Here is a 24285-nt window from a genome sequence, read left to right on the forward strand (position 1 = left end):
CAGGACCACTCCATTCTTCGTTGCTGCTCATCAGGGCTCAGTCTAAGGCGTGTGACAGCCTTTGGGTTCAGGGGTTATAATTGGAGAAGTAGGAACAAGTTTGTCGGGAGACCCTCCATGTGGAGCTGTGGATGGTGACCACGGTGATGGCAGAGATTTGTTTTGCCCCTAATGGTCTGGGCCTGCCTGTTGAGAAGGAGGGGAGTTGAATCTGCCCCCAAGAGGTTCAGTGAACTGGGCTTGACTTCCTTCTCTTCTGCCTCTCTCCCCCAGGTTGGGGTGACTCAATAGGCACACCGTCAGAGCCGGGCATGACCTATGACGCACTCCATGTGTTTGACTGGATCAAAGCAAGAAGTGGAGACAACCCTGTGTATATTTGGGGCCACTCCCTAGGCACTGGGTAAGAGTTCCCAGCATGGGAACAACATAAACTGATGAACAAAAACAGATCCAGAGACAGAGAAGCATCGATCAGACTGTCAAACCTCAGAGGGAAGGTAGGGGAGGGTGGGGGTAAGGGGGAGAGATCAACCAAAGTACTTGTATGCATGCAGATAAGCCTAACCAATGGACACAGACAACAGGGGGGTGAAAGAGTTCCCAGCATGGCATGGCCTTTTGGAGAGCAGGTCTTCATGGGGCGACCTTCCAGTCTGGGCTCCCCGAGGGTGCCCTGCTGCCCTACGGATCCTGTAGCACCATTAGTTCTAACAAGCCTTGTCTCTCGTCTACATGCAGGGCAGGGGATGCGATGCCATAGAGACCATAAAGGGTTGAACTACTTTAACTCCTCAACCCAAGAAGTGACTCGAGACACACATGGGCAGTTGTAGGGTGGTCTCCCCCTCCTCAGGGAGGATGGGCAGACTCAGCCCGAGGTTGTGCCCTTGGGGGGACAGAGCAGAGCAGACCAAATGGGGTTCAAGTTCCAGATGTACCTGGGCTTTGCATCTCCTGGTTTTGGACTTTGTCTGCTGGCCAGCAAGCTCCAGTGCTGGGGCTCTGACCACTGCGCTGGGGCATTTGTAACAACTGGGCCACACAGGCCGTACTTGGTTTACCAGGGAACCTGGGGGAGGCAGCAGTGCCAAGACAGGAAGCACTTTAGTGTTCCATTTGGGTCACCTAAATTGTTTTTGCTGATGTGAAGTCCAGAATGTTTCTGAAAGATCAGTGCCCAGAAGCCCAGGACTTTCAGCAACCCTATCTTTTCCTGCTGCCTTTCATTCAAGTGCAGTGGCTGCGACACCTTTCCAGGTTACTGCTCATCTTGATAGCATGCTGCATTTGGGCCGGGCTTGCAGGCTGGGCATTGTCTGGGTCAGGGCCTCCTGGCTTCTCCTTGTGGGGAAAATAGCCCTCAGAAATGTGCCCGGGAAGCAGAGGGGACCAGGCCATCCTGCCATGGCTGTCTGCAAAGGACATGGCTGGTGTGGCAAGAGGCCCCCAGAACCGTGCAGGTGGACACAGCCTGCTCTTAGCTGTCTCAGGAGCACTCGCTCCAACCAGGTGTGAGCCGAGGGGCAGTGTTGTGCAGCCTGAAGGAGGCTGTTCCTGGTGAGGCTGCAGAACACGCCTTGGGGACATGAAGGGTGGCTGTCATCGCCATCCTTGACAGAGGGCTTGGCTGAGGCTGGGGCAGCGGGGCCCACCCACAGTCCTGGAGCATTTTTGTCTCCCCACCCGCTTCTCTATAATGCTACCAATTTCTTTGCAGATCCCACAGCTTCTCTGCTCACTTTCTAGTATGAGAACAGTCTCATATAAAACAGTTTTTGTCAAAATTTAACTGAACTGTTTTGTTTTGTTTTCTCTTTTCAGAGTGGCAACAAATCTGGTGCGGCGCCTCTGTGAGCGAGGTAGGGGCTCACGTGGCATGAGTTCTGGTGTGTGGGCAGGGCTCCTCCTAGTCCCGGCTCCCTCGGGGCAGGCAGAGTGCTTGGGCACTGGCTGTGTTCCAGGCCCTGCTGTGAGTCTTGTGAAGTGGGTGCCTGTGGGCAAGCAACACAGTGCCTGTGCTCCGTGTCCCCTTGGAGCCCCGGAGCTGGGTATTGAGGCCAGGGCCTGGCAGACCCAGCTGCCCTAAGCCTGCATCCCCCCAGGGATTCCTGAGCAGCTGGTGCAGCCTCACCAGGAACCAGGCTCCAAATAAGCAGCTTTATCAGATGTGGTTCTCAGGAGCCACCCAAGGCCGCCTGAGGGTCCCCTGTGTGGGTACTCTTGCATGCCAATCATGTGGGAGGGCCTGAGGGGGTGCATCTGGCCAGGTTGGCACCCCAGCTTCCACTGTCTATTCTGGGGGGCTACCCTTCCCATGGACCCCCATGGGGCCATGGAGCTTGTGTTTTGTCTGGGCTTCTTGCCTATCTCCCAGTTTCCTGTTTATTTTACCAATAATCTAGAGACACCTCCAGATGCCCTTATATTGGAATCTCCATTCACTAATATCCGCGAAGAAGCCAAGAGCCATCCGTTCTCAGTGGCAAGTACAGATCTTATTTAAAATGGACTTATTTTCATTATTAAAGTAATTGCTATGAAGTGACTGTAGTAAATAAGTATAAAACAATAATGATACAAAATAAATATTTAAGTATTCTAATGAAGCAGATTTATTAAGAATTAATCTTTGTTTAGTTCTGGGCATTGGCCTGAATCCAGAGCTGCCCAGGAAGTTTATAACTTTGCAGCCAGGTAGGACGGGTTCACAGCTCGGTTGTCTAGAGTGGCAGGACCCTCAGGAAGATTGCCCCCATGGCCTGGTTTGCACACCGGCATTGTTCCCTGCGGGGCTCAGCCCAGGCTGAGTGCTGTTACCCCAGCTTTTTCCTCAGGGGTGAGCTGGTGAGTGCCTTCCCTCTCCATCCCCACAGACAGTGCTGAGCAGCCAGGCTCTCACTGTTGAATTTTGGGGTGACGTATGGCCTAGAGGGACTTCCTCTGTGGCCTTTCCGTTTCCATCCACTGCTTCCTAACTGGCTGTTTTCTGTGTCAGCCTACCATCTGGCCTCACACTGCTCCATTGCTGACCAAGATTCCTCTTTAGTCTTACTTTTTTTTTTTTTTAATTGATTTTTTACAGAGAGGAAGGGAGAGGGATAGAGAGTTAGAAACATCGATGAGAGAGAAACATCGATCAGCTGCCTCCTGCACACCCCCTACTGGGGATGTGCCCGCAACCAAGGTACATGCCCTTGACTGGACTCGAACCTGGGACCCTTTAGTCCGCAGGCTGACGCTCTATCCACTGAGCCAAACCGGTCAGGGCTAGTCCTACTTCTTTGATGTTGCTTTTCTCTCAAGTTGTATGGACCCCCATTTTTCTTGAGGTGGTGGCCCTGATCAGGTCTGTGGGATGTCTGGGCTCTAGGCTGCTGCTCTGAGGTGTAGGAGCCCTGCTTGCAGCCAGCTTTTGCTGCAGCAAGTCGGGGGTCCTTTTAAGCAGGGAGTCTGTGGTCAGGGCACAGAGGGGCAGGGGTGCCCCAGTAGAGCCATGGTAGAGCTGCAGGTCAGTATACTTAGGAAGCAGGGATGTCCCCTGGGCACTCAGCGCCCACTGTCTGAACCCTTGACCTTGGCTTTCCATGTGGGTATTTTATTTGATTGATAGTTGACTGATAGCTTTTAGAGAGAGGAAGAGGGGGAGAAAGAGAAACATGGATCAGTTGCTTCCCCATGCTCCCCGATCTGGGATTGAATCCGCAACCTGGGTATGTGTCCTGACTGGCACTCAAACCCATTACCTTTTGGTGTACGGGACGACACTCCATTCAGCTGAGCCACACCGGCCGTTTAATTGACTCTTCTGCACATTGTTTCCATGTCTTCTTCAGGTATATCGATTCTTCCCTGGGTTTGACTGGTTCTTCCTCGATCCCATTACAAACAGTGGAATTAAATTTGCAAATGATGAAAAGTGAGTACTGTAGTAGAGCACCTAATTCTTCACTTAGAAAAACACTGAGAACCTCCAGGATAAGCCTGCTCAGTCACATTAAGCAAATAGGATGGAATTCTGAAGACTCTGGTTCTTCTCTTACCTCTCTTTATAGAGGGAAAGCAGGTAGAGAGCTGCCTGAGAGAAAAAGGAGTCTGGGAAGACTGCAGAATTAAAGCTGTGTGAAAGCAGAGTACGTATGGTTTGTATGTGGAAATAGTTTGGCAAAACCAAATCCTGAATAGGTGTTAAAGCAGTAATAGTAACTGTTATTCAAAAACTGACTTGTCCTCAGCCGTTTGATGTTGGCTATGATTTCTATTAGGTAAATCCAAAGTAGATATTCTAGTTAAGGGCTCATTCTCTGAACAGTGTTCATATTCTATTAGCATTGTCTTTTTTATATCTTTATTTCATCTCTTAATTTTTTAAAAAATCCTTATCTAAATATTCAGTTAATACCTAAAAATCTACATTTTGAAACAGAATGTTGAAAAATAGCATATTTTCCCCCTCAATTATATTTTTTGGTTCTAAAAATAGAACTAAAACTAGAGCAAAAATTATAAGCAAAATACCTGTTTGTTTGTAAATACGGTTGTTTTTCTGGAACTTAAGAATTATCTGAATGAGCCGCGCCAGTACCGCCAAGGGTTCGGCGAGCCTGAAGGAGGGCGGTGAAGGATGAAGAAAAAGACAGAGAATAAGCTGGGTCTAGGTGGATAGGTGGATCTTCTGTGCCTTGCTGAGGCCAGAGAACAGATCCAGACTGCAAAGCTGATGCTTTATTTATAGTCAGGGGTAAACAAGGTAATTTACAATGTTCTTGTAAGTTTCACTTGTTTTGGCAGCACTTGCTGCCCCTCCCACAGCCCACTAGCTACCCAGGAAAGGTCTAGGGAGCAGTCACAAGATCAAGCTTAATTATGCTTAGGGGACTGTGCCCTCCAAGCTGGGACTTGTTTGCGACTTTGCCAGCAGGTCAGTCTGAGGCTTAACCCTATAACCGCTCCCTACATCTGAACAAACTGGACTTTTTCTAAACAACAGCAATGAGTGCTGCTCTCCCCGGCAAGCCGCCTTGGGCCCTGCCCCCCAGCTGAGTGGTGGCAGTTGTGGGGTCCAGCAAACACTTCACCCCCACGTGGCCCAGCCCTCACCCACTAGAATTCAGGAGCCCCCTCTTGGTGGGCAGGTCTGTTGCCAATTACTTGCCAAGGTGAAGCATGTGAGCTAGGCCTCTTTCAGAGCAGGTAACGGTAAGAAAACTGCCCACAGTAGAAAATCTAAAAAGCGGATAGTTCACAGTTTGATTCCCTCCACCCTGGCAGCGGAATGAGGTCAGAGTGGACGGGCTGGGCATTTCTGGGATGACGAGCCCCGTCCCAGTTCTGCCAGGTGCCAGGCTTGCCCCCCAGCACTGCCCTCCCGGAGCACCCCGTCAGTGATCAGTATGGAATCGCTAGGACCAGGTGGGTGCCGTGTCCACCAGCTCACCATGAGGCCTCTGTGAGGCAGCCGAGAGACACTCAGCCTCTTATGTGGTTTGCTAAAGGGGTTGAAGTAAGTGAACCTAGTGAAAATGTTAATTTACTTGTAAACATTCAAGAGTGACTTTATGTGTTTTATGCCAAAGATAAATTAGAGGGTATAGACACTTACCAACAGATGCCTAGTAACATTCATTTGCAGTAAGTTTCTTGGCCCCCCTAAAATATTCAGTTTGTAAATACTGTTCTGTCACTTTTAAAAAATATGTCTACTGGCAAAAATAATCATGTTCAATTTTCAGAAACTATGCAGAGGCCAGATTTGGTGAATAAATTGATCTCTAGGTTTGTTTGACACCTAGAATAAATGTTGCTAGAAACATCTGAGAAATCAGCTTTTAGTTCTCTAGTAAAAAGAAGCCCAGCAGAATTAGAGCTGTTAAACAGCATGGTGAAATACTCCCTAAACCTAGGTCCCTGCCAAGGGTGGGGCCAGGGTGCCAGGAGACCCCAGCCATCTCCCTGAGATCTTGGTCTAGTCCTTTCTCCCTCCACAGCGTGAAGCACATCTCCTGCTCTCTGCTCATCCTGCACGCCGAGGACGATCCGGTCGTGCCCTTCCATCTTGGCAGAAAGGTGGGTGTCCGTGCAGCCCCTGGGCGGGAGACACCTATCAGGCCCACGTGCGAGCTGGACTGGGCACAGGCAGATGACAGGAGGGGCCTCCGGCTGGCAGGGTGGGGGTCGGGCTAGACAGCTCATGCCGTCCACAAGAGGAAGCATAAAAAATAAGCAAATGTTTCCTAGGTCCCAGTACAGGGTCCTGGCCTGACAGAGACTTGACTACAGGGGACCCAGCGGGAGGGCTCGCCATTTTTTGGCCGGAGGATAGGACCCCTTGATGACAGGATCCTCCAGCCCCAACTCAGGAGTCCCAGTCAGTAGTGTTGACATAGACTCGCATTTGCTCTCCTGCCTTTGGAACTGGAACAGTGCTAGAGTATCCTGCAGTCACGGGGCCTCTGCATTTACTTTTGCTGAATTTGCTTTGCCTTTGCTGCCACGAAGCAGGATTAGATTTGTAGGTGAGCGTGAGGCAGGAGACAGCATTGCCTGGCCATGGTGAGAAAGAGGGGCAGGGGCAGCCTAGAGGGGGTGATGCCTGGGCTACTTGCGCCGAGGTACAGGCGAGTCTGGGCACACAGTCTGGCTGTCCTGGAGGAGGAGGGAGGGGCTGAGCCAGGACAGAACCTGAGAGAGCTTGTTGACTGGCCTTGACCAGGCATACAGCAAAGTCTGAGGTACCTGACCCATCCCAGCCCCCAGGGCTGAGCCCTCAGGGCTGCTCCCGGCTCTTACACCACCACATCATCCATAGCGAATGGTGCTGGCTCATTCACCTCACCTAAGGAAGGGGGCAGTCTGAGAAACAGGTGTGGGGACAGGTAGGTTCTTAAATCGCAGGCCGAGGGGCTGCGCCTGGGCTGGGCTCTTGCCAGCACCCTGGCCTTGGCCATGGCAGGCTCCTGGGCTGTTTGAGGGGCCATGGGCTGCCTCTGACGGGCCTCTGTTGAAGAGGAGGCCACCAGGCAGGTCACCACAGGACCGCCATCTCTGGGCACTGACCTGTTTCTCCCTCCTCAGCTCTACAACATCGCTGCACTATCGAGAAGCTTCCGAGACTTCAAAGTTCAGTTTATGCCCTTTCACTCAGACCTCGGCTACAGGCACAAATACATCTACAAGAGCCCTGAGCTTCCTCGGATACTGAGGTGAGAGACTCTTCTCTTCAGGGATGTCGTCCTGGGTGGCGCCAGCGTGGGCCAGACATACAGCAGCTCACCCACTAACGCTGCCTCAGAGGGAGGATTCACGAGCCTTTTATTTCCACGGAGAGGAGCTGAGTGTTTATCGCTCCTCCCTCCTGGACTATTCCTGTGATCTCCCGGGGTACAGGTTGTGCAGGCCCACACAGACACCCCACACAGGGGTGCGTCTAGTACAAGACATTCATGTACAGGCGCTACCCCCCACCCACCCCACACACACCTCAGGCCTTGGTCCCTTCCCACATACCCGTCAGGTCCTGCCCCCCCGACAGAGCCCACAGGCGCTCTGGCCTGGGCCAGCTCCTCAAAAACATGTTTGTCCCCAGCTGCCTCTCGGAGTAAGGCTGTGCTCCTGGCCGTGAGTTCACCTTCCTGGGCTTCTGAGCCTAGGGGTACCCAAATCAGCCATCAGCGGGTTTCATCCCGTGTGTAATTGCACTGCACACGTGCGTTCTCCTCTGGCTGCCTTGGGAGTTCCAGAGGCAAAGCTACGTTTCTGTAGCAGTTTGCCATTCCTTGCCACATGGACCTGGGTTGTTGAGAGGGACCATTGAGTTGAAAGGGTATGGATTTGCTCTGAGGTTGTAATTTCCCCCATCATTACAGAAAATTTAGACCAGAGTATAGCTCTAAAGTTTAAGAAGCGCTCATAAGCTGGTCTTTCTTCCTGCATGTCATTGACTGATGCCATTGGTGCCCTGCCTGTTCTCCAGGCTCCTGCTCTTTAGACGAGCTATGAGGACGGGGGGCGGGGGGGGGGGGAGAGGCGGGATCTCGGGTTTGGCTGACCGTTGTCCTCTGGCCTAGGGAATTCCTGGGGAAGTCGGAACCTGAGCTCCAGCACTGAGCTCACTGCCTGAAGGAGCATGAAGACCTCTGCCCTTCTCCCCATTCCTCTGACCAACCCAGCAACCTGGAGACCGGGTGCAAGTGTCTGCGGTGCACCTGGAGAGAGGACTTGGATGCCAGCTAGGGCAGGCAGAAGAGCTCTGGCAGACTGGTGGCCAGAAGCATGGACTTTTGTGAAAAATGTGAGTGGCAGGCATGTGGCCCTCTCTCCTTGCTGCCATGCAACCTGAGCTCTTGGAAAGAGTAACACAGCAGGCCAGCCACCAGGCAGTCAGTCCCACACTTCTGAGCTGGGCATGGAGAACAGGGCAGGTGGTCTGAGGTCTTGGGACCACACTGAGCTTTCCAGCACCACCCACGAGAATGTGGGAGACTTGGGCCCTGTCCCTTCCCAGCACATGCAGAATAGACTCTAACGGTTCCATCATCCCTCTTGCCCTACGTACCCCGCTTGCCTTCTTTGATGTCCCTGCCTCCCTAGGCAGGTCCCACCACTCACAGAGGTGCCTGTGATCTGCATTTCCTCCTCTTTCTACCCACCTAACCTGGCCCTAGACTGAGCATTTCTTTAATAAAATCTGGTGGTGGTCTGTCTGTTGCCTTTTCAGTTCCGCCTCTATCCCCACCCAGAACCTGCCCCCACCCCAAGCCACTCACAGAGCCTGGCCACATGGGTGGAGGGGTGCCTGTCGGGGAAGGCCCTTCCAGGGAGCGGTATTTTCCTAAAATATAGGCCTACATAGGTGACCCTTTCAACCTCATGCTTAGCAAGCTTATTGGACATGGCCATGTCAGAGGATGGGCATTGGGGTTTCACCATGGACCCTAGATGAACCCCTGACTATTGACAGGGCAGCTGCTGGAGTGCAGGAACTTGAGCGTGGCCTATGATCGTCGCCACCTTCACTCACCTGGTGGTGGTTCTTGTCTTGTTTGGCTTTTTGTCAAACCAGCTTCTCTCCCCTGGCACTGGTGACCTCTCAGAGAACTGAATAAGAATGCGGCCTTGAACTGCCCCCTCGGGGTGTATCCCAGCTCAGTGTAGGGAAGCCCACCTGGGACACAGCCTCTCCTGATGGCTGGCCTTCCCTTGGTCCTGAGGCTCTGGAACTGAGCAGTCTCAGCAGCTCAGAAATGCTCACCTGCTTGCCTCTCCTCCAAGGCATTAGGGCCAGTATTAGCATCTGGGGCTTGCTGGGGGCCCAGAGGCCAAAGCAGGTTACACCCCTTCCTGGGGCACTTTAGAACTGCCCATGGCGCTTCTCACATCTGGGAAATGCACACTTTTCTTAAACGGGGATTGAAACGTGAACAGACTCTTGTCCTGAAGTCCATGTCTTTTCCAGGTGTGAGCACTGCCTGTAAGCACCGTTGTCCCAGGCTGAGTTGGGACACCTGGGCCCGGCCCGATAGCATCTTTCTGTGTAACTGCTCTGCGTCAGAGGCTCTGAGAACCACTAACCACCACGTGCCCCCTGGGCTGGACAGCCCCTTCATGAGGCTGGGGTGCTCTTCTGGCTGTGTCCCTGACACTCAAAGCCAAGTTCTCGGCCAAGGAAGTGGGTGTGATCTGCTCATATTATCTCAGACCTGCCTGTTCTGCCTGGGTTCTTCATGGGTTTTTTGTTTTGTTTTTTACTTTTTGTCTATGTGAAAGGCCTCAGATCCTTTTCTAGGGGGAATGAGATAGGATATAAAGTAAAAATACAAGCTGTTAGTGTGTTTATAGGTTCCTGACAGGCTGACTGAAGATGAGGAAGCACAAAAAAAGGAGCGGTGAGTGGGCAGCCACTGGCCATTACCTCAGTCAGGTCCAAAGGACCCTACTTGATGGCTTCTTATCTTATTACCTTGGTCCAAGGCACTAAGCTTAAACTGTGGGTAAGCACTGACCCTGGGTTACAAAATCAATGTATGGTCAGGACCAATGCTTTAAAAAAAAGAAGAGATGTCGATATGCATAGCTATAAACTGCAGTTACACACGTGTCCTGGGAGCCACAGGACAAGGATGGGAGCATGCATTCCCAGGGCACATCCCCACCTCCAGGAGAGGCTCGATGCCACTGCCCCCAGCAAGGGTCCACCATGCTCCAGGGTCCCATACTTCTCAGGGTCGTTGGGTAACACTGAGCCCCAAGTTTACACCACTCCTGGTTTTTTATTCAACTTGCAGCTGTACAATTTTGGAGAAGATATTTTTGGGCATTCTACCTGCAGGATGGGTGGCAGAAGACAGGTGCAAAGGAGCCAATACAATTCCGCACAAAAAGCCAATGCCCAGAGGACAGTTTACCACGTGACTAGATTTCACAGTCCTTGGAAGGGCTGGCAGGTTAGGCATACCCAGCTCCACGGCCCACATCAGCTGGGGTGAGAGAACTGTCTTCAGTCCCGGGACAACGGCCGGAATGAGCCCATCTCCTCTTCAGGAGGGAGGACTGGAGCCTGCCCCACGCTGACTGAGCGAAATGCCGAGGCCAGGCCAACCAAGTGTGGGCAGGACGTTTTAATCGGTTTCTCACACGAGGCAATAACAGCAAGTGGCACAGTGATGGTCGCATACAGCCTAAGGGACAGGACAGTGGAGGGTGTTGGGGGTATGACCACAGGCCCCAGTGGCTCTGATGAAGTGTGGACTTGAGCCAGTCCTCCAGGGCCTGGTTCTGTGAGCAGTCAGGACCCAGGATGAGGGCAGAGCCTCTGATGCCCTGACCCAGCATGCAGGGAGGCAGAGCCTTGGGAAGGGCGCTTCCATCCAAAGTTGCCAACAACCCGCGGTGAAGGGCGCCAACCGCCCTGGCTTTCTCTGGGTGGCTGAGGTGCGCGCCTGCCCTTCCTGGCACCAGCCTGCTATCTGGACAGAGTGGAAAGTGGGCTGCCCTCTGGGCCCACTTGGTCCTTTTCCAGGCCAGCTGGTGGCTCCGGTGGAAAAGGAGGGCAGGCAGAAGTGATTCAGCCTCCCTCAGCAGGGGCAGCAACCCTGCCCCAGGCCCCCACAGCCTGACAGAAACATCCCAGAATTGCCTTCCCTGACATGAAATTTCAAAAGTACAATTTTTAGTTACTAACCAAGAAAAGGCTTCAGCTAGTTTCATTTCCTTGTGAACTTAAACATTTTTTTTTTTTTGGAAAAAGCAGAACCAAGCTAACTTTGCATCAGCCAGCCTTATCCTAATCGAGGCCCCCTAGATGCTGGACACAGGTGTCCTCCCCAGTGTCACCCACAGTCATGCTGAGGCCCCTTTATCTGATCCATCTGGAAGCCCTGGGCCGGAGCACCCACAGGGCAGCTGTAAAGATGGCTTGGAACACTGGACCCTCCCAGCCTGACCGGGAGGCAGAGCTGGTTCAGCGCAGTTAGCCAGCCCAGGTACTGCAGAAACACTTCTCCAGGTTTCACCATTGCTGCTTGCCAGACCCCAGAATCTAGAGGCTCCAAACTTAAAACAAGCTTACAGCAAGGTGTGGAAGGTCTCGGAGGAACCCACTAGGTGGCTTCACCCATGTCTGTGGGGTGGGAGGGCCAAGGGGGCAGATGGGCAGTGCTATGAACTCTGCTTTCCTGCGAGAAACCAGGCAGCATCTCACTTTCAGCACCTTTCCTTCCCTGTCTATCCATCCCCCAACCCCCACTCCAAGCCACCACCACGATCCCCAAGCCCTTCCCTGGAACACAGCACTGAAAAAAACAGGGACAGCTTGGAAAATGGCATGAGGTGCGGAGTCAACACAGAAAACGAAATCCCCTGGTCCCCACTGTGCCAGCTCCTAGTCCTTGGGGACATTGGGGGTCGGGATCTGTAGGTCAGAGGGCTCCACACCCCAGATGTCCCGGGCATACTCCGTGATGGTCCGGTCACTGGAGAACTTGCCCGAGCAGGCAATGTTCCTGATGACCTTCTTGGTCCACTCCTTGGTGTTCTGCAGAGAGAAGGATGTTTCCGGGTGAGGTCTTGGCTCACTCTGGGCGGAGTGATGGAAGAGGAGAAAATGGCCAGCATAGCTCACCGGAGAGGGGCCCCAACTACCAGAAAAGCTACCCAATGACCAGATAAAAGGGGCCAGGAGCCTGCACAGGTCCTGGCCCTCGAGTGCTCCAGATCCCACTGGGGCACAGCCCACACAACAAAAACAAACACTACCCGGTGGGTACTTGCTACCAGGCGGACCCAGTTGCCCAGGGAAATGGCCAAGTGGTCTTCTGGCCAGAGCCCAGCAGCCGCCCCCAGACTGCAGCCACCCCCGGAGGGGCCTCCCGGAAAGGGCCTCTCCTTGAGGCCTAGTTAAGGGAAGCAAAGGTTCCTCCCAAAGCCCTTCCCGTCACCATATCCCAGGCCCCACCCTGTCCTTTTGCAGAGGGCACATCAGGAGTTACTGGGCAAAGAGCAGTTTCCTAACGGCAGGGGGCAGAGACTGGCAACAAATCAGATGTACAAGTCCGAGGCCTCATCCAAGAACCTGCTAAACAACTTAGGGAAATAAACTAACTGAACCAAAATTCTGCAGTCCCCTCCCACTGCCATCCTCTGAGGGGTGCACAGGTGTGACACCCACAAAACCCCAGAAAAGGGAGGGAACAGGCACCTAGGCACATCCTCCTTCACTTCCCCAGCTTAGGGCCTGGGTCTTCCCACCACGAGATCCCGCGTGGACTCCTTTACGGGCCACACCAGGGTGGACACACCAAGCCCTTGGGGGGCCAGGCACACGCTTCACAAAGAAACCTGGGATGTCCTCTCCTTGTCCTTCACCATCAAGTGGGAAACTGGCTCCAACATCCCTGCCTCAGAAACTGCTCCTCCCGGCTATAAGTTCCTCGCTCTACTGATCGAAGCTTTTACCTTTCCAAGCAAGTGTTCACACTCACTTTAGACATGCTTTGTGTGTGCACTGCCCACCAGACCCGTCCTCTTGAGCTGATCACCCACTCCTCATGCCCCCCTGATCACACCCATTTGGGATGATCAGACTAGGGAACAACCCATCTCCACCCCCTCTGTAGGGGAAACGTGCCAGGTGGACGGCAGCCTGACCCCAAGGAGCCAAAAGGCTCCAGCGTGGCAGGTAAGAGCAGAGGACGGCTAAGACTCCCGAGTGGGAGGTGATAAAGCAGCAGCGGGTGCCTGCTCTGGGCCACAAGCTGAACTGTGACCTCCTAGGAGCATCCTAGACAGCAGGATGCAGATGCGCCCCGAGGCTCCCCCATCAGTGCCGCCCCTACCAACTCTGGGGTCTGAGAACCTTACCTGGTACAGCTGGTCCACCTGGGCCTGGCAAGCCAAATATGCTTCATAATCCGCAAACACCTTGAACCTGAAACAGGAGACAGGAGATCAGAAACCAGCCACCAGGCCTCGGCCGTCTGTGCCTCACGCTCTGGAGCCCACCTGGCTGTAGGGGCCGCTCTGTGAGCAACACTGCTGTCCTGGGGACACCATTGAAAAACCTGACTTTAACCCAATGTTCCTTTAAAGGAATTGGTGTTTATAATGGAGCTGCACACCTGAGAGGTTTCTTCCCTTTCACCTCCCGGGGGGAAGGGCACAGGATGGTGGGAGATGGGCTCTATGTAGCAGCCAGTTCTCGTGTCTAACTGGGCCAGGAACAGGTGATACAGGACCCAAAAATGCAGGATTTGTGAATATAGAAAACCATTTCTGTTTATAACTGAGTCAGAAACAGAACCGTTAAAAGTCCTTCCTTGACCAAAGCCTGTGATTATGATCTGGTCTGACAGCTGACAGCAGTCATCGAAATGAAACAAACAAAACTAACCCCAAAGCAACCAAAAGTGGAACAGGCAGTAATTCTCAGCATTCACCAGACTCAACTTTTAGCAATAGGTTGGAGCAAAGAACTGTCATGATGGCAAATGGTACTGCCAACCTGTTCCAGGTTACCCGAAGCCGAGTTAACTATGTGTCAATTGCATTGTGGTAAAACACTAACTACACCGCAATTGGTGTCACCATGGGCCCACGCTGCAGCCTTAGACCCAGCCCCGCCACCTGAGAGGAGTCCCGCCCACACATCCCCTCCCCGCACTGTCTGTCACATCCAGATGGTCTGCTGGTGCTGGGGCCTGGGCTGGACTGTGCAGCTGGCAGTTCCCACCACCAGGGCGTCCACAGCACACCAAGCGCGGCCAGAGGCCACTGCAAGCTCTAGCCTGGGGTAGGGGACCTTCTCAAGGTGAGGCCCTGAGGCCCTGCCCACGGCCACAGTTGGGAGGGGCGAGGGGGTATAAGCCTCACCAAGGCCAGGGTTCACCCCCAACAATGCCATTTTCAGCCCACCACGGGAACCCAGCTGTCTGACCCGTCAATGGGGAGGAACATAGGACCAGGGGGAGGCCGGTCCCACCTGTCGTGGTACAGCAGCATGTTGACGATGTCCTTGAAGCAGTCTGGCTCGTTGGGGGAGAAGAAGCCATCCCTGATCTGATCCACGGCCTGCCTCAGCTCGGGCAGACGGTCGTAGTACTCTTGGGCATTGTACCTGTGAGGAGGCGGGTGGAGTCGGCTGCCAGCAGGTGTCTGCAGGCGGCAGCCTTGGGGCAGGCAACGGGCACACCCCTCCCTGACCTAGCACTGAGGCAGAGGGTCCAAGGGCCACTGGGCCTGGAGAGATGGCGATGTGCTGTGAGTGCAACTCAATCCCACCTGCTCCTCTTACTGTTCACAGAACCACGGTCCCTGAGGAGGTACAATGGTGCACGTGGCTCCATCGTGTTCCCACAGGAGAGGGCTGCTAAAACTTGTAACTGTATCCCCACCCCGTGCCTCCCACCCCCTATTCCCACCCTGCAGGACACAGGCCTGTGGCCATCACGAAGTCGGAACAGATGGGTAATCCTAGTACTCGGAGATGGGGCGGAAAGAGTGAATGCGGGGCGTCGAGAACGGCATGTAAGGGGTGTACTCTCAGGCTGACAAGGACCAAGTTCTGACTTTTTAGGTGACATCTGAGTTTTTACCTGGTTGGTGCCTGAGGCCTCACCAACTCTCCAGGGAGCTTTTAGGCAATTAAGCAACATTGTCTTTTCTTGGTCATTATTGCTCAGAATTAGGCTGGGCCAGGACTCCTAGAGCATCCAAGGTCATGGAAAACAAGGAAAGGCTGAGAAACTGTCAGAGATGAGAGGAATGCTCTGGAGGGATCCTGGGACATTAAAGGACAGGCCATTCATGGGAAAATGGTGAGATAAAGGATGGACTTTAAAAAATAACATCATGCCATTATTCGTTAGTTAATTTTGACAGTGTTCCACACTCATTAGCGATATGCAAACAACAGGTAAGTGGAAGTGTATATGGCACGCTGTACAGTCCTTGCAACTTTTCTGAAACTCTAAAACTATTCCTAGGCAACTGGGTTATTTTACAAAATTAGGCCAGGGAATCTCAGCAGTGGGCCAGCCTCAAATCACAATCGGTCAAGAGTATTCAGAACTCTGTCCCCGGGGGCTCCCCCAACAGAGACCAGGGCCTTCCACCCTTTGGAAACACTTGGTCTGGCCTTAGCCAGTTTGGCTCAGTGGATAGAGCATCAGCCCGGGGACTGAAGGGTCCCGGGTTCGATTCCAGTCAAGGGCAAGTACCAGTTGCAGCTTGATCCTTGGCCAGGGTGCATGCAGGATGCAACCAGTCAATGTGTCTCACATTGATGTTTCCCTCTGTCTCTCCCCGTCCTTAACACTTAGTCTGGTTCCCTCCGACTGAGCTGTGGAGAAGCACAGAGCAGCCAGCTCCTGCCCAAGCTGGATGTGCGCAGACAAGGCCAAACTGCCCACAGCCACTCCCCACCCCCTGGGTGGGCATGCACCCTGACGAGCAGAGGCCTGGCCTGAGCCCCTTCACGGCCCTCCTTGGGGCTCTGGGCTGTGCCCAGGATGATGCCACACCCTTGATGGCATGGGGAGGGACACACACCCTTTCTGGTCCAGGGCCTGGACGTCTTCCACCCGAAGGCCAAAGATGAAGAGGTTCTCGGCCCCGGCTTCCTCGGCCATCTCCACGTTGGCACCGTCCATGGTGCCGATGGTGAGGGCCCCGTTGAGCATGAACTTCATGTTGCCCGTACCTGAGGCCTCAGTGCCCGCGGTGGAGATCTGCTGGGACAGGTCAGCAGCGGGGATCACTGCGAGGGGGTAGCACAAGAAGGCATGTCAGCCACCAACTACTCAGCGTGAACCACGGATCTGCAAGAAACACCCTACTCTCTCATCCTGACCCCCGAGGCTGGCGCTCACTCCAGAATGAGCCATAGCCCTGAGGCACCCCGGCAAGTGGCCAAGGCTGGGCACTGCCCACCCCCCTGTAAGGGCTCCCTTTCTTGATCCAGGGCAGCCTGAGGCAGAGGGTCCAAGAGGGGACCCTTGGAAGAAACATCGCGGGTGGCAAAGGACCTTTGTTCTGAAACCTTCCAGGGACAGAACCCAAAGCCTGGTGGGTCCCTGGTCCTGGCCTGTTGGTCTGATCACTCCTTCACCCCAATACCACTTCTGTCTGATTAAAAAGTCTGTAAGTCTCATTAGATCACTTCAAGAGGAATCTGGACTCCTTAGGAACCAGAAGACTAGAAAAGTGGAGTGGGGAGGTGGGGGGCATTCCTCCCATTCACAGTTACTCTGTGTTGTACCCGGAATGAGCCCTGCAGCTTCTCCCAGGAGTGGGTTCCCGGCGCCTCCTCTGTCCCACCTGCCTTGGCATCCCTGTTCCCACGTCCTCAGCTCATCTGTGGAGCTGATACTTCCCTAACCCAACGGCAGGCACTCAAGGCCAGCAAGGCCAGAGCCCAGCCCTCTTCAAGGTCAAGCCAGGTGTCAGTATAAAGAGACACGGGCATCTTGGCCCCCATGCAGGCCCACCCCACAGGCAGATGACACAGCAAATATAATAGCAGATACACTGCCACAGCAAGTCTGAGAGCTGGAGGGGAATGTAGGGGCCCTGACCCCAGGTCTGAGGCCCCAGACTGGGCATCTCCCAAGGTCTGTTCTAAAGAAGCACAGGAGCCGGCCCCAAATAACAGTGGGGGGGCGGAGGGGGGATGGGGCAGAGTTTCAGGCAGCAAACAGCCGTTAAAACACATTAGAAGCTCTAAGCGACTAACCACGCCACCAACTGGACACGTGGCCCATGGCAGTGGGACCACAGGGATGGTGCTGATGAACGGCCGAGCGGGCAGGAGGAGGGAGCACAGCTTCACTCAGACAAGGCCCGGGAAGCAGCCCACGGTCTGAACCATGCACGAGTCTGTTCCTCGGCACCAGAATTCCAGGCTCAGCTTCGCACCATTTGGTTGGGCAGATGCTGTCCCGCCGGAGCCTCCGGCAGCAGCCAATCTGGGAAGGCCCGTCCAGATGAGGACAGCCCTGCTCCAAGGCACACTGGGCTGCAGGCCCTCCTTCAGAACCTTCTCCAGATGGCAGCCCACATCCAAGCAAGTCTTCCCAGGGCTCCCTAAGGTGGAGCCGCCCCAGACTGAACTCTCAATAGAGCAGAACGTCACCCGCGCTGCCCTCAGAAAGGACAGCAGAGGCAGGTACTGGCCCAAATGAGAGGCAGGCCATGCTCTGGAGAGTGGACAGGTGGTGATGAGCAGAAGCATCCCCCGGAGGTGGGGGAGGGAAAGGGGAGGCCAAATGGAAACCCATCCTGCCAGCAAGAGCAAGCCCAGCCCTAGCTGGTTTGGCTCAGTGGGTAGAGCATCAGCCTGTGAACTGAAGGGTCCTGATTCCAGTTAAGGGCACATGCTGGGGCTATAGGCTCGATCCCCAGTAAGAGGGGGGCGGGGCAGGAGGCAGCCAGTCAATGATTATCTGTCATCATTGATGTTTCTATGTCTCCCTTTTCCTCTCTGAAATAAATAAAAATTAAAAAAGCAAATATTATTTTTTAAAAAAGAGTGAGCCCAGCAGCAGCAAGGCAAAACTGAGGGCCCAGAAGAGAGGAAGGGGAGGGACAATGAGATCAGGGCAGGAATGAGAAAGTACAGAACAAAGAGCACCCAAGATTGAGAGCAATTCCGCACTTGAGGAGGGACAGAGAGCTCCCCAAAGCCTTTCAACACTAGGCTGAAGGCCCCCTCTGGCTGGGGAGCTGGTGTCCAGGGCAGAGTTAACCCGACCAGCAACGACCACCCACATCGCACCCGGCAGGGGCAGGCTTTCCGGTCTGATGCGGTCTCCCCGGCGGTACCTTTTTCGGCCAAGGACACTCGGTAGTTCTCTAGGAAGATCACTTTGAGTCTGTTGCCCACAATTGGATCGTGGTTGACAACATCACCGATGGACGTGACCAGCTTGATGATCATCTTGGCCATGTGGTAACCAGGAGCTGCCTGGGAGGAGGAGGGTTACGCATGAGCACGCCTGTGCTTGGGGCCAGCACTATTGCTGGTCACTTGCAGCCTGTGCTGGCCACGCTGAGGCCATGTCTGGCTGAGCAGCCCCAGGGTGTCCAGGTGGGTGGCTCTCAGAGGGGCCGAGGCCATGGCAACCCTGCATGTCCTCCACTCCATCTGGCGACAGACTCATAACAGAAGAAGCTGCGACCCTACCGGGCATGACACCCACCTGCCCTCCCTCAGTTCTGCCAGAGCACGTCTCCGACGGCCATGTCACCCGTGTGCAGACATCCGTCAGCCTCAAGCTTGTTTTAAAAAATTAGGAGATAAAACACTACCAACGTAGAGGAAATAAGGGAGCTAAAGGACACACTGAAACATACCAGAGGAGGCAATCAGAACCAGCAGCCGGGGAAGACGCACCCCCTTTCTATAACAAAAATAACTGCAGGGGAAAGAAAGAGATGGAGAAAGTCTATGATGAAGAGATTTAGGAGGCAGCCGTGCTAGGCCCTGGCTGGGGTCCTGATTCAAACAAACTGCTCAAGATATCTGCCGCTTGAATGTCGCGGTGTGACAATGGTCTTGTGGTGTCCAGGAGTCTGTCTGTACTGTGGTTTGGGGGAGACATCACTGTGGGGATGAGTGAAGGGCTGAGGGGTAAAGGGCTCCAGTGTCTGGGTTTACCCTGAAACGGTCCAGCAGAAGTCCAGCTATGAATGTCCTACAATTCTTTCTACTTTTCTCTAGGCTTGACATTTTTATATTGAGATTCTGACAAATGAAATGTCATGATGTCTAGAATATGCTTCTGAAATAGCAGAAGTTGGGGGTGGGGAGTGGGCAGAGACCAAACAGGGTGGGTGTGGGGCTGTCTGACGTCGTGGCTCACAGAAGGGCTTGAGCCTCCCACCCACCCTCGCATGTGCCCGAGTCGGCGGAAAGGAGAGCCTGGCCCCACCCGAGGGCCCATAGGAAGCTGTGCCCAGAGCTCCTCACTCCGATGGCACCAGGCTGCCGGGGGAAGTGGCAGAAGGCGGGTCCTAGAGCAGAGCACAGTGATGAGGCCGCCTGTGCCTAACGGTGATTCACTAGATTCCACAACCGTGTATCCAAAGCACGTGCCACAGGAAATGCGATGAAATAACGCCCCGCGGAGCCCAGAGCAGGCTCACATCTGGTCAGCGAAGCAGCCAGCAACCTGCATCCTCTCAGCATGAGTATGTGTGAGGGGTGGGGCTGGGGTATAAGCTGGGGCCCAAGAGCCAGGAAAAGTGTGGAAGGGCAGTGAAAGGGTACCACCCCATCAAATGAAGGGGCCAGGAAGCCCACTGGAGGCTGCCCTGGATTCTGGGGACCCATGTGCTGGGCAGGCAAGGGTCCCATCTAGCTCCGTCCTACTGCTGAGCTGATGGAGACTTGGCCCACGTGGAGGCCAGGGGTCCCCTGGCATTGAGTGCATGCTAGCTCAGAGTGGGCAGCGGGTGCCCAAGTCGGGATCCAGTGGCACTGCTGGAAAGTGTGGTGGTTTGTGCATTCTGGCCAAATAGCAAGGAAAGAGGGCGTCACCTCACCTTACCCCCGATTATGACAGTCCTGGGCACACAAGCCTTGGCAGGGTCCTTCTTTATTCCTGCAGGACAAACAAGAGATTCAAGTGAGCCATGGTGACCAGTGTCCTCAGAGGTCAACCCAACACAGGATAGGGCACGGCCACTGGGCCCTGCACACCCGCCAGGAAATCCCACTCACACTTTGCCCCAGGGTTGTGAGGAAGGCCAGCCGGGAGCAGACTCTTCCAAAGGCCCCGGAAAAGCTGCACCTGTTTCCAGAACACCCAACACAGGAGCCGGGTTTGGGTCTGGTCCCAGTACAGGACTGGCACTCGAGGAAGAGGTCACTTCAGGATTGTGGCCATGGCACCATTAGCCCTCGAGGGGTGTCAGGCAAGACCCCAAGTCTCCCTACTCTCATCCTGAAGCTCTCCTGATGGGGCAGACGGGGGTCAGGCACTATAGTCCACTGGGGCTGGCCACCTTCAGCCCCAGCAAACTGAGCGCGTCCTCGCCAGGCCACCAGTTTTCAATTTCAGTGCGTGTGGGGGGGGGGGCGCTAGGGGGAGGGTGATGTTTATACAAGGGTGAGAGGCAGCCCTAGGCAGCATTTACCAGAGACCTGGAACCAGCCATAAGCAGTGTAGAGTGATGGCTGATCTTTAACCTGTGACTTCATGTTCTAGTAGAAACACAACTGTACCTGACTTCTGAATCTCCCCGCTTCCATAAATCAGATAGGATAACGTGAAGTACATTAAAAATAAAACTACATTTTCACTGAAACTTTCCTAGGAAAAACATGCTAACTCCAGACCATTGACCCAGTTCAGTCAGGTCATGGGGGTAGGTGGGGACAGGGCTGGGGACGAAAGGGTCTTAAGACCTGTCTTCCCCAGAGGGGCCAAGTGCAAGGGAGACAGGGAAGGAGCCTCCGGCGCCAGGCAGGCCGACCTCCGCAGCCCCTCCCCCACCGCGAAACCTCGGGAGAGGAGCTGATATCCTGGTGGACAGAGGCCTGCGGGGTGGAAACCATGACAGCAAGGCCAGGGAGCCCTGAGCCAGCATGGACTTGGAAGAGACAGAGGAGATGCAGCCACAGAGAGGTACCAGGCCTGGGGGGCCCGAAGCTGCCTGGAGCCCCACATCGCTCCTGCCGGTCATCCTGGGCACTGCAGCTCACTCATCTAGGAACCACAAGCATGAACACAGCTTCCCCACAGACGAGAGGACACGGAACAAACCTCCCTGTGAGAAGCTCCAACCTGCAATGACTGTCAACATGGAAAGGGGACACAGAGCTGAACTCAAGACCACAGGAACGGGCAGGACTCGGGGCACATGAAATGAGAACTGGCAGAACCTGGAGCTCAGAGGCGGAACACGGAGCGCAGAGGCAGAACCTGGAGCGCAGAGGCAGAACCCGGAGCTCAGAGGCAGAACTCGGAGCTCAGGGGAAGAACTCGGAGCTCAGGGGCAGAACACGGAGCTCAGGGGCAGAACATGGAGCTCAGGGGCAGAACACGGAGCTCAGAGGCAGAACACGGAGCTCAGGGGCAGAACATGGAGCTCAGAGGCAGAACCCGGAGCGCAGGGGCAGAACACAGAGCTCAGAGGCAGAACACGGAGCTCAGGGGCAGAACACGGAGCTCAGGGGCAGAACTCGGAGCTCAGGGGCAGAACTCGGAGCTCAGGGGCAGAACTCGGAGCTCAGGGGCAGAACACGGAGCTCAGAGGCAGAACTCGGAGCTCAGAGGCAGAACACGGAGCTCAGGGGCAGAACTCGGAGCTCAGGGGCAGAACTCGGAGCTCAGGGGCAGAACACGGAGCTCAGGGGCAGAACTCGGAGCTCAGGGGCAGAACAGGGAGCTCAGGGGCAGAACACGGAGCTCAGGGGCAGAACATGGAGCTCAGGGGCAGAACACGGAGCGCAGAGGCAGAACCTGGAGCGCAGAGGCGGAACATAGAGCTCAGAGGCAGAACACGGAGCTCAGGGGCAGAACAGGGAGCTCAGGGGCAGAACACGGAGCTCAGAGGCAGAACCCGGAGCTCAGAGGCGGAACACAGAGCTCAGATGCAGAACACGGAGCTCAGGGGCAGAACACGGAGCTCAGGGGCAGAACTCGGAGCTCAGGGGCAGAACTCGGAGCTCAGGGGCAGAACTCGGAGCTCAGGGGCAGAACACGGAGCTCAGAGGCAGAACCCGGAGCTCAGGGGCAGAACCCGGAGCTCAGAGGCAGAACATGAAGCTCAGGGGCAGAACCCGGAGCTCAGAGGCGGAACACGGAGCGCAGAGGCAGAACCTGGAGCTCAGAGGCAGAACATGGAGCTCAGAGGCAGAACACGGAGCTCAGAGGCAGAACACGGAGCTCAGAGGCAGAACACGGAGCTCAGAGGCAGAACACGGAACGCAGGGGCAGAACCTGGAGCTCAGAGGCAGAACCCGGAGCTCAGAGGCAGAACTCGGAGCTCAGGGGAAGAACTCGGAGCTCAGGGGCAGAACACGGAGCTCAGGGGCAGAACATGGAGCTCAGGGGCAGAACACGGAGCTCAGAGGCAGAACACGGAGCTCAGGGGCAGAACATGGAGCTCAGAGGCAGAACTGCCACATGTGAGTGCAGCCTCAGTAGAGAAGCCGAGAGGGAGGAGACTCACAGCACAGCACACACAGAGGATGGAAATGAGAAGCACAGAGAACCTAATGGAGAAGGAAAGACCTTTAGATGTTCCGAGAGAAATCACCAGGCAAGACACACACACACACACACACACACACACACACACACACACACACACGTAGCAGGAGTCCCAGAAGAAAACCAAAACGGTGGCAGTAATAAATGTTTTAAATACATTTCAAGAAAAATTCCTAGGAATAATTCAAGATAGCAATCAACACATTCAAAGAGTAGCCTGAGCATGAGGGAAACCGATCTACAGCGGCCAGCACCCAGACACAGCACGATAAAACCTGCATAGACCCAAGACACACCGGAACTCACCCTCCAAACAGAAGAGCACAGGACCTAGAAGATACTCAGTGGAAAAAAGTGAACTGAAAATGTCACCTTCAAACCATCCTTCATGTTGAAAGAACAAGCAAGAAGCTGGGGGGTGCAGTTCATGGGAGCAGTGTTGTGAACTAAAGGGAAGTCCAGGCAGGATGGCTGTGCAAAAGGACTGGTGGGCACTGAATGTGTTCATCCGCAGACTATGACCAAAATCATGTCAGGGATGAGGACAGCAGAGTGTGTCACGGAGAAAGCACCAGAGTGCGTGTACACACACACACACACACACACACACACACACACACTCACGTGCAGGCAGGTGAGTGAGGAGGAGCTGAGATCACAGGGCGTGTTAACAGCTGACAAGCACAGCAGGGGCAGTGTGTGATGGAAGCACAAAGGCACACACAGAACAGGTGACAGAGAGACCGCTAACTGCAGGTGGGGCCACAGTGGAAGGAAAAAAGTGGCGCCCAGTGACTTCTCTGCTGCTCATAAACTGGGGTCAGGGAGGGGACTCAGGGACATCCCTGAGGAAATGACAGCTAAAGGGCAGAGACTCATGACTGCAAAAGGAAAACACGGCAAAGAAGGCAGAACGCGGTCTCCACGAAGGAGCATCTGGCCAGGGAAGCCTGTGGTAAAGCACCTCCTTCAGCCACACAGGAGGTCTGCCCTGCAGCCTGCTCTGAAGGTTCGGGGTCAGAGCTCAGAACTCAAGCCTGTTACTCAGCAGTCTCACCAGGACCCACGTTCCTCGGCCCAAGTCTTACTCACTGATAACAAGAGCGCTAATGATCCTGAGAGCGGCTTTCTATCTTGAAGAGTATTTGTGCTTCTTTGGTTTTCAAAATTGATCACTTTATTACATTATGAAACTTTAAAAACTAAGTTATTCCTTAAGGTTTTATTATAATATTTATAAAACTAGCAAATAATATTCATACTTACTTTTAGGGGGTCTTTGATTCCAATTTCCTAATATTGAAATGCTGCTTTAACCATTAAAGGTACATGTATAAATTTAATAGATAGTATTTGGTTTTTTATAAATATACTTTAAATGCCTCTAGTAAGTAAAATCTCTCCAAACAACTCAAGTCTAATAAAGATAATACGTAAATTTAAAATAAAAGCTGAACCGAACATAAAAACCTAGCCTCTGAGTCCCACGAAGCTCCCCACGCCGGGCCCCATGCTGACTACCCAGGGCCATCCCTGGCCCTTCTGAGGCATCTGTCTGCCTGCCTCGCGGAGCTCA

The 24285-nt window shown here is 54.2% G+C and overlaps 2 protein-coding genes across 2 annotated transcripts in view; one reads left to right on the forward strand and one right to left on the reverse strand.

Annotated features, from left to right (window-relative positions):
- The window catches only part of ABHD12 (abhydrolase domain containing 12, lysophospholipase), a 77140-nt gene extending 68442 nt beyond the window's left edge, over nucleotides 1-8698 (forward strand). Inside the window, exons 7-13 of the mRNA XM_008141154.3 lie at nucleotides 274-403; nucleotides 1825-1862; nucleotides 2406-2485; nucleotides 3837-3919; nucleotides 5988-6066; nucleotides 7075-7202; nucleotides 8067-8698. Coding sequence (XP_008139376.2) covers nucleotides 274-403; nucleotides 1825-1862; nucleotides 2406-2485; nucleotides 3837-3919; nucleotides 5988-6066; nucleotides 7075-7202; nucleotides 8067-8106 — 578 coding nt within the window. The 3' untranslated portion in view covers nucleotides 8107-8698. The remainder of the gene's footprint in view (nucleotides 1-273; nucleotides 404-1824; nucleotides 1863-2405; nucleotides 2486-3836; nucleotides 3920-5987; nucleotides 6067-7074; nucleotides 7203-8066) is intronic.
- Nucleotides 8699-10601: 1903 nt separating this feature from the next.
- PYGB (glycogen phosphorylase B) overlaps nucleotides 10602-24285 on the reverse strand; it is a 39142-nt gene continuing 25458 nt past the window's right edge. Inside the window, exons 15-20 of the mRNA XM_008141153.3 lie at nucleotides 20035-20093; nucleotides 18313-18454; nucleotides 16042-16249; nucleotides 14474-14608; nucleotides 13357-13423; nucleotides 10602-12031 (exon numbers count right to left, since the gene is read on the reverse strand). Of these exons, the coding sequence (XP_008139375.2) occupies nucleotides 11879-12031; nucleotides 13357-13423; nucleotides 14474-14608; nucleotides 16042-16249; nucleotides 18313-18454; nucleotides 20035-20093 (764 nt within the window). The 3' untranslated portion in view covers nucleotides 10602-11878. The remainder of the gene's footprint in view (nucleotides 12032-13356; nucleotides 13424-14473; nucleotides 14609-16041; nucleotides 16250-18312; nucleotides 18455-20034; nucleotides 20094-24285) is intronic.

Source organism: Eptesicus fuscus, chromosome 12, assembly GCF_027574615.1.
Source record: "Eptesicus fuscus isolate TK198812 chromosome 12, DD_ASM_mEF_20220401, whole genome shotgun sequence".
NCBI classification, from domain to species: domain Eukaryota; kingdom Metazoa; phylum Chordata; class Mammalia; order Chiroptera; family Vespertilionidae; genus Eptesicus; species Eptesicus fuscus.